At 36.0% G+C, this 15,099-nt stretch overlaps 1 protein-coding gene across 1 annotated transcript; it reads right to left on the bottom strand.

The window, feature by feature from the left end:
* Positions 1 to 2,499: 2,499 nt before the first annotated feature.
* LOC125646587 (uncharacterized) lies at positions 2,500 to 13,848 on the bottom strand. The gene is made up of 5 exons (XM_048872971.2): positions 13,669 to 13,848; positions 8,076 to 8,305; positions 4,512 to 4,647; positions 3,916 to 4,085; positions 2,500 to 2,769 (listed from the first exon to the last, which is right to left on the bottom strand). The coding sequence occupies exons 1-5, from the start codon at positions 13,728 to 13,730 to the stop codon at positions 2,522 to 2,524; spliced, it is 846 nt and encodes a 281-aa protein (XP_048728928.1). The 5' UTR covers positions 13,731 to 13,848; the 3' UTR covers positions 2,500 to 2,521.
* Positions 13,849 to 15,099: the final 1,251 nt, after the last annotated feature.

The following is a 15,099-nucleotide window of genomic DNA, read 5'->3' as shown; positions in this document are numbered from 1 at the left end:
GACTATTCTGCCACGTCATCGTCTATGTATGTTGTTTCTTTAAATTAATTTGTATGTAAAACTTATACGGTACCAATTTTGATGCACCAGATGCGCATTTCGACAAATAATGTCTCTTCAGTGATGCTCAACCGAAATAACTATGAAGTTTTAGAGCTAAATATAGCCAAAAACAGCGTGCCAAAAAAGTGGAGCCAAATTCGTCCAAGGATAAGAGCTATGCATGAGGGAGATAATCCTTAATTTGGAAATGAATTTCTAAATTTTATAACAGCAATTAAATATACATCCGTATTTTCAAGCTAGTAACGAAGTACTTAGCTACTGGGCTGTAGAGACCCTCGGGGACTAACAGTCCACCAGCAGAGGCCTCGACCCAGGGGTCATAATGTAAAACTTATACGGTACCAATTTTGATGAACCAGATGCGCATTTCGACAAATAATGTCTCTTCAGTGATGCTCAACCGAAATGTTTGAAATCCGAAATAACTATGAAGTTTTAGAGCTAAATATAGCCAAAAACAGCTATCTTTAGTTGTGCTAATTATTGATAGCAATGAAAAACAAAAATCAAACAAATGCATTTCATTATATGTAATGCTTGTGTGGAAAATCCCGTTCTTTAATAGCGCTAAAATTAGAACGGGGAAGACGCATTCCAGAGAAAAGTAGTCCCGCGTGCTCAGTGCAGATGAACTCCGAACGAAATTTTGACAGAGAAATCAAACGAATTTTTCAACCAATCAGCATCGTTTATAAGTCATCACTTTAAAAGTTATTAAATGATTCAGATATCTTATTCACTATGAACTCCAAGAAGTTTTTCATACCGATATTTGACATTCTATAAAACTATCATCTATTTTCAGGAACATCGATCTGAATTTTCCCAATTCGTATTTTTCGAAGATCAATTATTGGGTTTTAAACAGTTTGGAATAGTGAACTTTAAAGGATTTAATCAGTGGTGCTATATCAAATGTGGATTCTAAAAAAAAAAATCAAAACATTTTTAGTAAATTTGAAATCATACAACTTTCCCCAAATCAACAACATCAAAACGTATGACTTTTCAACACTATACACACGATCATTCCTCACGATAAATTAAAGACTAGGGTTTTTGACATCATAGATACCTACTTTTTCAATAAAAATGGAACATAGAAATATTCATATCTTGTGATCAGTAATTCAAAAATTTACTTTGTTAAACACCACTCTGGCTCTATGCACAAGTACTCTGAAGTTGATAGCGAAAAGATGCTGGAGTTCTTCATTGGGAATATTTGCTTGGTCTTTGGAGATCAAGTCTTCAACAGTCATTTGGAATTCCAATGGACACGAATTGTGCTCCTTTATTAGCTGACCTGTTTTTATATTCTTATGATGCAAACTTTATCCAAAAGATTTTACATTGAGAGCATACTCGATATTTTATTGATCACAGATGTTAACGGCAAGCTAACAACTCAACTTTATTACATTGTTAACTTTCCATATTTATGTAGCAGTATTCCATTATCATCTACAAATGGTGACAATAGAGAAGCTGAAATCATACCGTTTGTCATAAAGTTGAGTTGTTAGTTTGCCGTTAATATCTACCGAGATACGTTTAATAAAATATCTAAGTAAGAAGCACAAGTGGACGACTCTGTGGTGTCTTTTACTTCGAGTTCTCAGGGATATATCGAATCAACATATGAATGAAAATGATATATCTAAATGCCGAATTGAAGGCCACAGCAAAAGGTTTTTTCTTCTCACATAGACGTTTTTGAATAAATTCTGCTTTATAGAAAAATAAAGATACGTTCTTTACACCTGCTGCTTTAGAGTTTAATACATACATGTACTTTTCAATTTTTCATCACTTACAAAACTCATCTGTATGCATACGATGAATTCTACTATTTTATTTCTGACAGTCGTCTAACTTGCAGCATTTCACAGAAAACTGTTAGATGCTGCTGGCATTTCCAAACGGGTTTAAAACAAATTTGCTGGTAACTTCTATTTGTGTTTGTTTTAACATTCTAACATTTTACACTCGCATTGAGACGTCAGCACTGACGTGTTCTTGTTTGACGTCACTTCTAACATTTTACACTCACATTGAGACGTCAGCACTGACGTGTGCTTGTTTGACGTCACTTCTAACATTTTACACTCACATTGAGACGTCATCAGCTGTAGGTGAACTACCACCTACGCATCGTGCTCATAGCCTTATCTATCCAATACCTACTTACCGCAACTTGAAATCTCTGTCATCCGAGAGACCTGCGAATCTCGAGCTCACTTTTTAGATTCCAAGAGTATGGCAAAAGAGTAGTTGTTACCCGTTAATCGATATAGGTCAAACGTGGGCAATACATGGATCCAGCAAAGTAGCGGAGTCCGAGGGAATTCATACCCGTGAAATCGATATTTTAGACATATTAGTTTCACTGCATTCTCATATTTATACCTTTTAAATGATTACTTAAAAATATTTAGTTTCCGTGTTCACATTTTTATTTGCCAGTAGTATAGAAATTAGCTCCTCCTGAATTAGAAGAATCTGAAGTGATTGGACATAAAGTAAGCCCATTTTCTCCATCGTTCCATGCTGTGGGATCTAGATAGGAAATCATGAAATTTGCCGTATTGTTTTGGTAAATTTGTCCGTAAGCAACAAGTCGTTCGTATTGCCAAGAAAATGGAAGGAGAATTATCATCGATGAAGAGAAACTTATGGAACCATCCTTCATAATGTTGAAATCTGGAAAAGAAAACAAAACTCGAGCATGCCTGTTTTTAACATTACTTCGATTTTATGATACCGCACACAGCTCAGTCCGATATGACAGAATTTCTAAATTCTTCACCTTTCTACACATGCTTTATAGATTAACATAGGAACTACAAATACATGTGCATATAGATTCTAAATGATACAGTTTTCTTTAGAAGTTTATGAATTCAATCATGCTGGATACTGTTACATTTCCATTTTTAGACTACGAATTCTTAATATGACGGAACCTTTTCTTGTACGTAATTAAACAAGATGTACTAAGAATACCCCCCGTTTACCACAAACTCCCAAAGGGTGTTGTTAATAGGTATAAATTACCTCTTTCTTGAGTGTAAAAATATGGTATGCCTTTGTAGAAGAAAATGGAAGATATAGTCCGAACACAAATCCATGGCATAAACCTATAATTTTGACCTTGAGATCAAAGGTCAAAGTCGTAAAGAGGTCATGAATGTACATGACACATAGTCTCATGGTGATACACCCATGTCTTATGGTATGACTATGTCAAAACCCTATAATCAATTTTGAAATTGAGGTCAAAGTTCAAGGTCATATAGAAGCCATGAAGGTACTCGACACATCGTCTCATGGTGAAACACTCATGTTTCAAATATGATATGCCTATGTCAAAGAACAAAGAAGTCATGGCCCTGACACGAATCCATTGTAAAAACCTTTAATTTTGACCTTGAGGTCAAGGTCATATGGAGGTCATGAAGGTACATGACACATCGTCTCATGGTGATACACTCATGTGTCCAATATGGTATGCCTATGTCAAAGAACAAAGTTATGGCCCGGACACGAATTCATTGTAAAAAAACCCTTTAATTTTGACCTTGAGGTCAAGGGTCAAGGTCATACAGAGGTCAGGAAGGTACTCGACACATCGTCTCATGGTGATCTACCTGTTTGCCAAATATGGTATGCCTAAGTCAAAGAACAAAGAAGTTATGGCCCGGACACGAATCTGCAGACAGACAGACGGACGGACGGAGAGGCAGACAGACAGACAGAGTGATTCCTATATACCCCCCAGAACTTCGTTAGGGGGTATAATAAGACAATTACATTAAGTGTGCTGAAAAATCAAACACGACGACCTACCTTTGATAGTATTTCCAAGGGAGCCATCACCACAGTCGTCAGGATCTGGTGGACATTTACATCCGCTCATATTCACCGCCCAACGAACCTCCTCACCGGAAGTCAACAGGGTCTGAATTTCCTTGAATGACTCGAGTCGCTTTTGTTCCTTATGTGGCTTTACCCATATGCTTCAAAAGAAAAATAGTTTGAGGTTTAAAAAAAAAAAAAAAATCACGAATAGCTTTAACATGAATACTACTATCTGATATCTTGATTAAAGATAAGATAATTATTCTTTATTTTCTCCAAATCAATGAAGAGTATATCATAATGAAATTATAAACTTATTTGAACAAAACAGGAAAAACATATTTATATTACGTACAAATTTGAAATTAACGATTGCAAACTACAGATTATGGCAGTCTATGACAAAAAAAAAACAAAAACAAAAAACCCCAAAAAACCCTGTTTTTATACAATGTATTTACTTCCATTTTGTATCAAAAATATTTTATCATTATTTACATTCTTTTGTTGATGAAACGAATTTTGTTACGGTATTAACGATTACAGTGGGCTAATTTAGCAACACACACATACACACTATATACCTTCCCTCTCCCTTTGTCCAATTACACTCCGTGACATCGAGATCATCAGTATTATTCATAAAGAAACCGGGTTTCCCCCAAGATACCAAAGCCCATTCTTTTACAATCCACATCGCATGTATTTCTTCATTCAAGTCTGAAAATATACTATTTATCGATAAAGGTAAGGAATACTTCAGGGCCTATATCCCTCCCCGAACAAGGCATTTCTCATTCAAAACATTAAACCCCATCATGACCACATTCTATCCACCGGGATCATATTGAATGCATACAATGCGCTAGGGGAAATAGAATCTTTCATTCAAACGCCGCGGTGGCCGAGAGGTTAGAGCGTTCGCCCCGCATGCGGGAGGCTGGGGTTTGAATCCCGGCCGCGATAGACCGAAGTCGTTAAAACAGGTAGTGACAGTTCCTTCGCCAAACGCTCGGCATCAGGTGTGAATGTCACGGGTCCTCGGAGATGACCTTAAAAACGGATGACCCGTGTCACAGTAGGTGTGGCACGCTAAAGAACCCTCACTGCTCAATGGCCATAAGCACCGAGCATAGGCTTAAATTTGAAGCCCTTCACCGGTATTGGTGACGTCTCCATATGAGTGAAAAATTCTCGAGCGAGATGTTAAGCAAGATACAATATTGTGTGAAAGGTGAAGATAACGAACAGTTATCAATCTCATAACTCCTATAAGCAATATAAAATAGATAATTGGGCATACACTGACCCCTAGACATGCCAGAGGTGAGATAAGGTGTATAGGAGGAGTAAGCATCCCCTATCGACCGGTCACACCCGCCGTGAGCCCTATATGCTGTTCAGGTAAACGGAGTTATCCGTAGTCAAAATAAGTGTGCCAAGAACGGCCTAACAATCGGTATGAAACACGTCAGACAGCTTTTGACCCAATGATAGGTTGTATTGACGGACTAGATCGTTATAACGACCACAGAATTTGCGAAATGCTGACTTCAATCGAGACTGTTGAAACCCTTGTACCATCAACTTATTTGTCAGTAGCTTGCATCGATTTAATAACTGACCATAAGTAGAAGAAGCTCTGGCGTATCGAATCATTTTAGAGATATAAACACCATATGCAGGTGATAATGGAATATTGCTACATAGATATGGGAAGTTGACGATGGAGAAGCTGAAATCATCCCGTTTGTCATACAGTTGAGTTGTCAGTTTGCCATTAATGTCTACTTTCAACAAAATATCTAGGTAAGAAGCAGAAGTGGACGACTCTGTGGTGTCTTTTATTTCGAGTTCACAGGGATATATCGAATCGACACTGAGGAACTCTAGCATATTTCTTTTAAATATCAACTTCAGAGTACTTGTGAGTGGAATCAGAGTGGTGTTTAACAAAGTAATGTTTTGGATGACTGATCACTAGATAGGAATATTTCCGTTTTCCATGTTTGTTGCAGAAGCAACTGTCTATGATGTCAAAAAGTCTAGTCTTTAATTTATCGTGAGGAATGGTCGTGTAAAGTGTTGAAAAGTCATAGGTTTTGATGATATTGATTTGGGAAAAGTTTTGCGATTTCAATTTTACTAAAAGTTCTTTAGAATGTGCTAGAATCCACATTTGATTAACACCACTTCTGGCATATGTAGTTGCACATTAAGGTAAATCCATACTCGCAGTTTTATCTGATACAAGTTTTAAAAGTGTATTTATTTCCATTCATTAGAGTTAAAACTAACAAATTATCAAATAAAATACATAGGTCATCACACTTTTTAAGATGCGAGATATACATAAACAGAATCATCTATAACCGTCAGAAAATTGCAATTTTTCTTAAACAACGTTATCAAAATTTCATGCAAACTGGTTATGACGATATAATTACATTCATACCAATTTCATGAAACTGTATCTTCACAAAAATATACAAAATGCCTGTAAAAATAAAGGAAATATATCAAATAATAGACGTGATAAAGAAATCAATAAAAACAGGGTTATTGCCCTTTGATTCAATATTTTAAAAAATGTATCATTGACTATTCATCTATAACTTAGATTTTTGAAAAATTTTATTAACAAGATTTTTTACAATAGCTATCAGAAAAGACTCTAGCAAAATTTATGTTTCTATCATGCATAAATCAAAATAAATCATTGATTTTGCAAAATATGATGACATCACAGGAGGGTGGAATCACTTTAAGTTTGTTAACATTTTCGTGAGGAGCAAAGATAGGGGCTTGGTAGAGCACTTACTGGATCCAGCAATGTATCTTTGTTTGTAAGGGTTTTTATGTAGTTTAGGAATCAAGTATAGGTACGGTAACTCATATTCATTCGACCCATTGACTGGGATATTAAATGTGTCTAAAACTGAAGCATGGTTTTGAAGAATTTCATCTGTTAAAAGGGCAGTTGGAGTATAAGTACGATTACCAAAAGTGGAATTAATACCAAGTTCGTTTAAAATACAGTTGTAATAATGAGCCTTACAAACAAGGACTATGTTGTTACAAGCTTTGTCAGCTGGAACCAAAACATATTCCTCTTGTAACCTATCTAATTCTTTTATCACTTCTCGTTTACTAAACACAGAAGGATAGATGTCTGTCAGGTACTTGTACAAAATCTCCATATACATTCTTTGTTTAAACTGGTTGGTTAGTTTCCTGGGGCCCATGTACCTTATCAAAGTTACTTATAAAGTTTATGAGATACCTTATATCAAAAACGTTAATAAGATACCTTATAGAGTTTATGAGATATCTTATAAAGTTTGTGAGATATCTTATATACATGTATATACTATATAAGCTATATATTGCATTTAATGAAATATCGTTTAAAAATATATAAGATGTCTCATAACTTTTATAATATATCTTTAAAAAGGAACAAATGTAAAAACGGTGTACCATTAATGTTTACTAATATGGTACATTTGTAGCCATTCAGTTTAAAAACGTTAATCGATTTATTTCTTACTATTTAGCCAAGTATTGCATTTATCGTTATTTTATACACATTATAAGTAAAATGATGGAAAAAACCATTTCTCCATATGAATCCAATTGTTCCTAGTACAAATTAGTTGAAAAAGCCTACAAATGTTGCATCGACACATACAATGATGTCACCGATTGCAAAGCCGATGTTACGATTAAGATAAAGTATGACGTCATGATGGCATGGATGTAATAAGGGATACAATTGAAAAATGTGGTTTGCCTACATCACAGTGTCGTAATGTGGTAACTATATTGTATCAAACCTGACATGCATATCTAATACAAATATGCTTTTATGAAAGATGAAGGTAACAAACAGCGATCTATTTCTTCATTTACTAAATGGTTGCATGGTAGTTGTTTTATCTCCCTTGGGTACAGGGATAACACCGACCGCCCGTTCTGTCTACCGATATATCATTGTGGTTTATATATTGTTGATGATTAGTTTCACATGAAGATATTTGTGACTTCCATAATCTATTATGCGTAACATTCATGCACCTAGATATAATCTCCTTTAAGCCGTAAATCAGTAAGAGTTCAGAAGCGTGAAATATAATGAAATAAAATACCTTTTCTATTTTCGTCAATGTATTGGACTTGGCTGAACGTCATTTGTCCCTGCTTCTCCTCTGTATTGTGAGCGGCCACAAACATCTTGACTTCACCACCAAACACAGGAGTTTCCGGTTCAGATGTAAATGTGGACGGGCCACAGATTGAAGTGTTGAAGAAATATCTCACATCTGCTCCATTGATGAGGTATGCCATCAGGGAGTCATAGGAATCAATTCTAATTGGTCTAAGCACAATAAAACAGAATTGTGTTTAATTTGACAGATAAGGTGAGGATCACGAACAGTGATCAATCTTATAACTCCTACAAGGTATACAAAATTAAGAGTTGGGCAAACACGGAACCCTGGACATACCAGAGGTGGGGTCAGGTGCATAGGAGAAGTTAGCTGCAGAACTGTAGCTCTCTGAAAAAATATTTTGATGTAACAGAGAGCTACAGATCCACCCCTTATAAAAACCTTCGATTTACGGAGCACAAAAAGCTGCGCACGGCTGAGGTCTGATATCGTTGTATTCTTGTGTTGCTGTCTCATAAATTTAGTATAAAAAAATTCTTAACATATTTTCCTAGTATACTTGTGTCCAATCATACCTTCATATATATTCATTAAAGCCCGGCTACCTAACATGGCTACGTCAACAAACGAAATCATTTGAAGTTGGGAGTTTTCGGGTCGTATGGGGCTTTAATGAATATTTGAAGGTATGTTTGGACACAAGTATAGTAGGAAAATATGTTAAGAATGTTTTGATACTAAATTTATGAGACAACAAATATCTACGCAATATCAGATTTAATCTTACAAGGTTGTTCATTTACAATGTGTAAGCTAACTTTTCTTACGCAACACAAAAACGAACATACAACAAGGATACCCGCTATACAAATGCTATGTTTTCAAGACATACTGTATTCACACTTTTTAGTTAAACCCAAGATTGATTTGTAGAACTTAAAAAAGCTAATATACGAAAATCGTTTTTACTCAATACGAATTCATAAAAGTATTTGGTAAATGAACCTGAGAAATAGTGTTGGATGAAAAATGTGAAGACAACGAACTGTGATCAATCTCATAAATCATATAAAGAATGCAGTGATCCTTCGTTATGTTGCCCCCCGTTATAATGCCACCCCGCTTATTGCCTGAAAATCCCATAGATTTCCTCCCATGTTAACACCCCCGTTATAATGCCAACCCCGTATAATGCCAGATACCACTGATTTTCACAAACAAATGGTCAAATTTTATAGATTTTACCCTCGATAATAATGCCAATTACCTAACATCCATCGGTAATCACACCTGTACTTTGATAGTGGTGTGGTGAAGTGTGACAGTTTGGACAAAGTATGCAGGTGGCCAGGTTAATTACTAATAATTGCTGAATCAAACTCAAGATAATTCAAATGTTTATATAGAATGGAGTCCAAATAACTTTATGGTATTGAAATTCTTTTGACTGCTCAGTAAATTGTCCGTAATAGTGAATTCGTTATATTGCCACCCCCGCTTTATTGCCCTAATTCGTCATAAATATAAGTTGGCAATACATATATCGAGGGAGCACTGTACAATATTGAGAACAAGGCAAACGAAGACCCCTGAAAACGCCAGATGAGGTCAACCAATTGCAATAGTCAGGTGACCTAAAAACCCCAAAACAACAACTTATCAGCCAGGAAACCTTCACGATTTGAAAGTGGAGATATAATGAATGATGCCTTGATGATTTAGACAAATCCTTAGAACATGTCCTAAAGCAAAGAGGCAGAAAAGTATTGCTGGACACAGAACTTCATGTGAAAGTGCAAACAAATGAATGTCGGGCTCCTAGAGCTGTTGTAAATACATCAATCTGTAGTGAGGGAGTCAACGGAGACATTTTATCAAAAGACAGAAGTTTGTTGATGTTTGTTTGTTTGTCCCTCCAAATACACCAGTTATGCAGTCAAAGCATCACTTGGCGAATAGAAAACGGATTTGTTTGATAGTGCGATGCTGTCAGTGGATATAAATGAAACTGTAAGACTTTTTTGTTAGATTCTCCAGATGGTTCAGAGTGATAACGGACAAAATTCAAGATGAAGTCAACAGACTTGAAAACATACACTGCTTTTGATGGCCAGCAGAAAAATCAAAGTACTGAAGGTACTGAAACGAGGTGACGTTTGGCAGTGAATGGCATGGATTCTAATGCAAGATCGAATTAAATGAAGGATATAATATGTTGGATGGTATTATTTGTAATCCAGAAGCATATGTTATACCTTCAATTTGAGGTAATGAAATGTGTTAACTGTTGAAACATTCTAAAACTGAGTAGCAAGCATAATTAAGCTATATGTGAGGAAGAGGCCCATAGGCCACAATGCACATCTGACCTACCAAGGATGTGCTTAGTAGGAAGATTTTTAAAAATTGGTCCCATCCAACCCCTTGGAGTCGTAACTAAGACAAACTTGAATCTAGACTAACTAAGGATGCTTCCATATCAATATTTTTAATGATGCCTTTGCTGTTCTTGAGAAGATTTTTTTAAAAAAATCCTATATATTTCATTGTAAAGTATTGATCCCCAATTGTTGGCATACCCTACCCCTGGGGGTTATTACTTGAACATACTTGAATTAACACTATGAAACGAAGGTTTCACATAAGTTACAGTGTTTTTTACTCTGTGGTTGTTGTCGTTGAGATTTGTAAAAAAAAAAAATGTGACAAAATTTTCACTAATTCTTGGGTATTTCCGCTTAAAAGAGTTCATATGAACAAAATTGATTGTATTTCCCCTGCATAAACTGGTAAAGCAGACACATGAAGCAACTGATTTTGAATGCAAACATTTTTGGGCAAGTCCTCTGGGTTAAGATGTTCATGTGGACAGGCCTGTCTTGCATGCTTGTATAAAACATCACCTTTTTCGAGAACAAAATGAATATCATTCGCATCCCAATCTCCAAACAATTTTTGGTTAACTGCATTAAATGCAATGCACACAAGTGAATTTGCTACACATTGTTTACCTCTGCTATATTCTGAGAAAGTTTCTGACCCTTTGATGACTATCAAAATCATGATTTTTTTCTTTTTTTACTACCCTTCATATCTGATGACGACAACAACTGTCAACTCTTGAAATAACTCATTCAATTCTTGAGTCAAAGTTAAACCAGTCCAAGAAAATTTCCACTCTTGAAATATCAACTCTTGAAAACAAGTGTCAACTCTTGAGATAATTCATTCAACTCTTGAGATAAATCATATTTCGTGACAAAGAAATGTAAACTTGATTTCCAATATATTACTTCCAATGGAGTTCTTTTCTTGAATAACAAATATATTCACAAAAACATGTTCATTCATATTTCTTAATCAATGTTTACAGCTATCTGACTTGACCATGAAAGAGCGCGGGAAATGGCGCTCGGCCCTTTCGATCGAAGATTACATGTTTACACCCAGATTTAGTATTAAAATCTCAAAAAATGCGTCCAAAAGAAATATTTTGGTAAAATTGTACGAAATTAACACATTGGGTTTCAGATAATTATCTTGAGTTAATGCGTTGGCAAGAATATATCAGTTCTCTCAGGCAAGACGTTTTCTCCTTGTTGATAAACAGGATAGCGTGGCGCGTATGGATACAGAGAAATAGTGCAGAGTTTAATATTAAAATTCTAATTACACACAATTTCTGCTTGATAAATACAACAGATCACATACAAGGAAGACTTCTTCAATCTGACATAAAACAGAATTTATATATAACAGTTTAATAAAAATGGAACATAGTATCAATGTGAACTATTTTTTGATAGGCGATAAATCGGCTAATTAACATAATTTTCAGACATAAGAGGAGACAGCTGTTTACCCAGAATTCCTAGAGAAAAATAGACCATGTTTTCCCCGTCTATATGTGAAAATGCGAATGAATACAGAAGCAATGCAAATCGTTTCCTACAGTCCAATTCTGTTTTTCTAAGATCGTGGAATAAAATGTTGGCAAACGACAAATAATTTTGATCTTGTTTACAAACCTAAACACTAATTCGCGATTCCTTTTGATGTGTGGACTTTGTTTCATATCGAAGGGATAAAAATTGCGATTTCATAAATTCTTATTTAACTCGCTTATCGTAGAGGGTAAACATATGGATCCTATATCAATCTCAAAGTGAATTGTGACAGCTTTTACGTTGCATTAGCATATGTGACAACAAATTTCTTATATTAAAAATCAAAGTGATTTCGCAAATGGTAGTGATTAAAACAGGGCGCCATTGAAGCTGGGGTCTGACATACGAGGCTGACTTACGTCACCTCGAATTATATGTTCCCCTAGTGCCCAAACTACGAAAGCTGTGCAAAACGTTGTTTCCAACTTTCCTGTATTGTGCAGCATTGTGTGTGTGTGACAAGCCACGTGTTATGCTATTCGTAAGCTTTCTGTGCAGTCCTGAACTTGTGCTGCTGAACAGATTCATCGAATTATATCAGTACTCATATGGATATGAATTACAGGATCTCGTAACTTTAGATTTTACCAATGACCCCTTTATGAATTCTCTGTTAGACAAACTTTTTGTGAGGAAGATCCTGTTCTATTTGAGTCCAAGTGAGATTCAGTTGTTCTGTAACAGCGGTGGAAGAAGTGACAATGTGCAAAATGTTGATGGTGCCTACTCAGTTTGTGCTAATCACACTGATGAAGCTCCTTTTAAATGTAGACATAACATAGAAAGAAAACAATGCCTAAAAAGACAAATGCCTGTATTTAAATGTTTAAATACTTAAAATACATAGTGTAATGTAGTAAAATATAAATGATCTTGAAAATAAAAAAAACCTGCTTGCCTCATTTGATTTTCTATAACATGGCATAAGAACCAATTTGTTTTGCTTGGCCCAAGGTTTTTTTTAAAGGGAAAATTTCCAAAAACAATGTCACAGATTCAACAAATTTTGAAAGGTCTTCTCCTGTGGGGATCCCGGTTCTCAGTACCCCCTTGATTGTCGTAAGGGGCGAATAAATAGGGCGGTCCTTCGGGTGAGACCGCAAAAACGAGGTCTCGTGTCACAGGAAGTGTGACACGATAAAGACCCCTCCCTGCTTAAAGGCCGTAAGCCGCCGAGCATAGGCCTAAATTTTGCAGCCCTTCACCGGCCATATGAGTGAAACATTCTCGAGAGGGACATTAAACAATATGCAATCAATCTTATCACAAAAATGCACATGCTTAATATTAAAAACAGTACCTCAATTTGACAGATATGGCTAATATTAAATATTTCTAAAAGTAGGTCAAAGGTCAATCTTAAGGTCGCCAGGTCAAAGATGTCAATGGAAAGGTCTTGCCACAAGGAACATATATTCCAAATATAAAAGGTCTACTATTTATGGTGTAAAAGGTATGACCAAGGTTAAGGTTTTTGCCAGAGACAGACGAACCGACCAAAATTTAGATAGCCCCGAATCTTCGATTTTGGTGGCATAAGCATTTGAAGAATAAACCAAAGTAAAGTGGTAGTGTATGTATATTCGTGCGAAAATGTTTTCAATTTTCATAAGAATACTTACTCTTGACCTCCAACCTTATAAGATGTTAACATGAGAAACAGGGCCACACGTAGGTGCACCATGCTGTCCTAATCACAATGTATATGGTCAAACGAAACGATATAGCTTGATGGTTTTAGGTCGAAAACTTCCAAGCGCACATGCCAGTTACTGTACATGGGCATTGTTGATCAATCACCTAAACTATTAGGTCAGTGTTCCCGAGTAGAGATAAGTTTTAACGATATAGATAGTTTCCTAAACGCTATCAAATTTTTATGCAAACATTTCTAAACTATATGAACATTTTGGGCGAGTGTCTATTGACAGAAAATTTACTTTTAAAATAAAACTAAGAATGTAACATGTCAATTAATGGATCTGAATAAAAGTCCAAGAAAGTCAATATGTACATGTACAATGAAGATGGAACTGGTACAAGAGGAAAGAAAGGCGAAACGGTAAATGTGTGTCGCCAACTAAGGGAGCGGACTCCGTGACCTTAAAAGGTCAGTAGCCGGTTTGTTAATACAGCGTGTACAGCATTTTTAGTATATTGGTCATGGCTTGAGATATATACAATATACTATACGGTGTTTTGCCATTGATATCTCTACCAATAATAATGATAGTAATTTCCTCAAAAATGGATATTTTTATTGAACATCGATGTTAACGACAATCTAATAACTCAAGTAGTTCCGTGGGGACCCGGGTCAGAATAGGTCCTTCGTAAGAGGCGACTACATGGGGCGGTCCATTTGATAAGAGCGTAAAAACCAAAGCAAGTGTGGCACGATAAAGACCCTCCTCCCCTGCTCAAAGGCTGTAAGTGCCGAGCCCTTTATCGGCAATGGTGACGTCTGCATAATATTCTCGAGAGGGACGTTAAATAATATGCAATCAATCAACAACTCAAATCTATGACAAACGGGACAAGTTCGGCTTCTTCATCGTCAACTTCCCATATTCCATTATCACGTGCTGGTTATGTCTCTCAACTAACTCGCTACGCAAGAGCTTGTTCTACGTATAATCAGTTTTTTAATCGAGACATGCCACTGACAAACAAATTGATGTTCTGGCGTGTCAACAGTCTAGTTTAAAGTCAGGATTTCGCAAAATTCTATATGGTCATTATGACCATTTAATTTATAAATACAACCTATCATTGGATCAAATGTCTGACCGTGACGTGTTTCATACCGATTGTTAGGCCGTTCTTGGCACACTGATTTTGACTACGAATTACTCAGTTTACCTGATTAAGATATAGGGGTCATAACGTGTGTGACCGGTCAACAGGGGATGCTTACTCCTCCTAGGCACCTGATCCCACCTCTGGTGTGTCCATGGGTCCGTGTTTCCCCAACTCTTCATTTTTTATTCTTTATAGGTCACTGTTCTTTATTGTCACATTTCTATATACCTTTCCAATTCTTTTCAAATTTG

The sequence above is a fragment of the Ostrea edulis genome, chromosome 6 (genome assembly GCF_947568905.1).
Source record: "Ostrea edulis chromosome 6, xbOstEdul1.1, whole genome shotgun sequence".
NCBI lineage: Eukaryota > Metazoa > Mollusca > Bivalvia > Ostreida > Ostreidae > Ostrea > Ostrea edulis.
Note: the sequence above shows the minus strand (reverse complement) of the source record. Positions and strands in the feature narration are given on the sequence as shown.

Excerpts from the sequence above, each read along its gene's own strand:
- LOC125646587 (XM_048872971.2), bottom strand. The coding sequence starts at position 13,730 with ATGGTGCACCTACGTGTGGCCCTGTTTCTCATGTTAACATCTTATAAG. Across the intron at positions 4,648-8,075 it reads CATTGACGAAAATAGAAAAG|ACTTGAATGAAGAAATACAT; the intron begins GTATTTTATTTC and ends GTATATTTTCAG. Across the intron at positions 4,086-4,511 it reads TGGACAAAGGGAGAGGGAAG|CATATGGGTAAAGCCACATA; the intron begins GTATATAGTGTG and ends TTTCTTTTGAAG.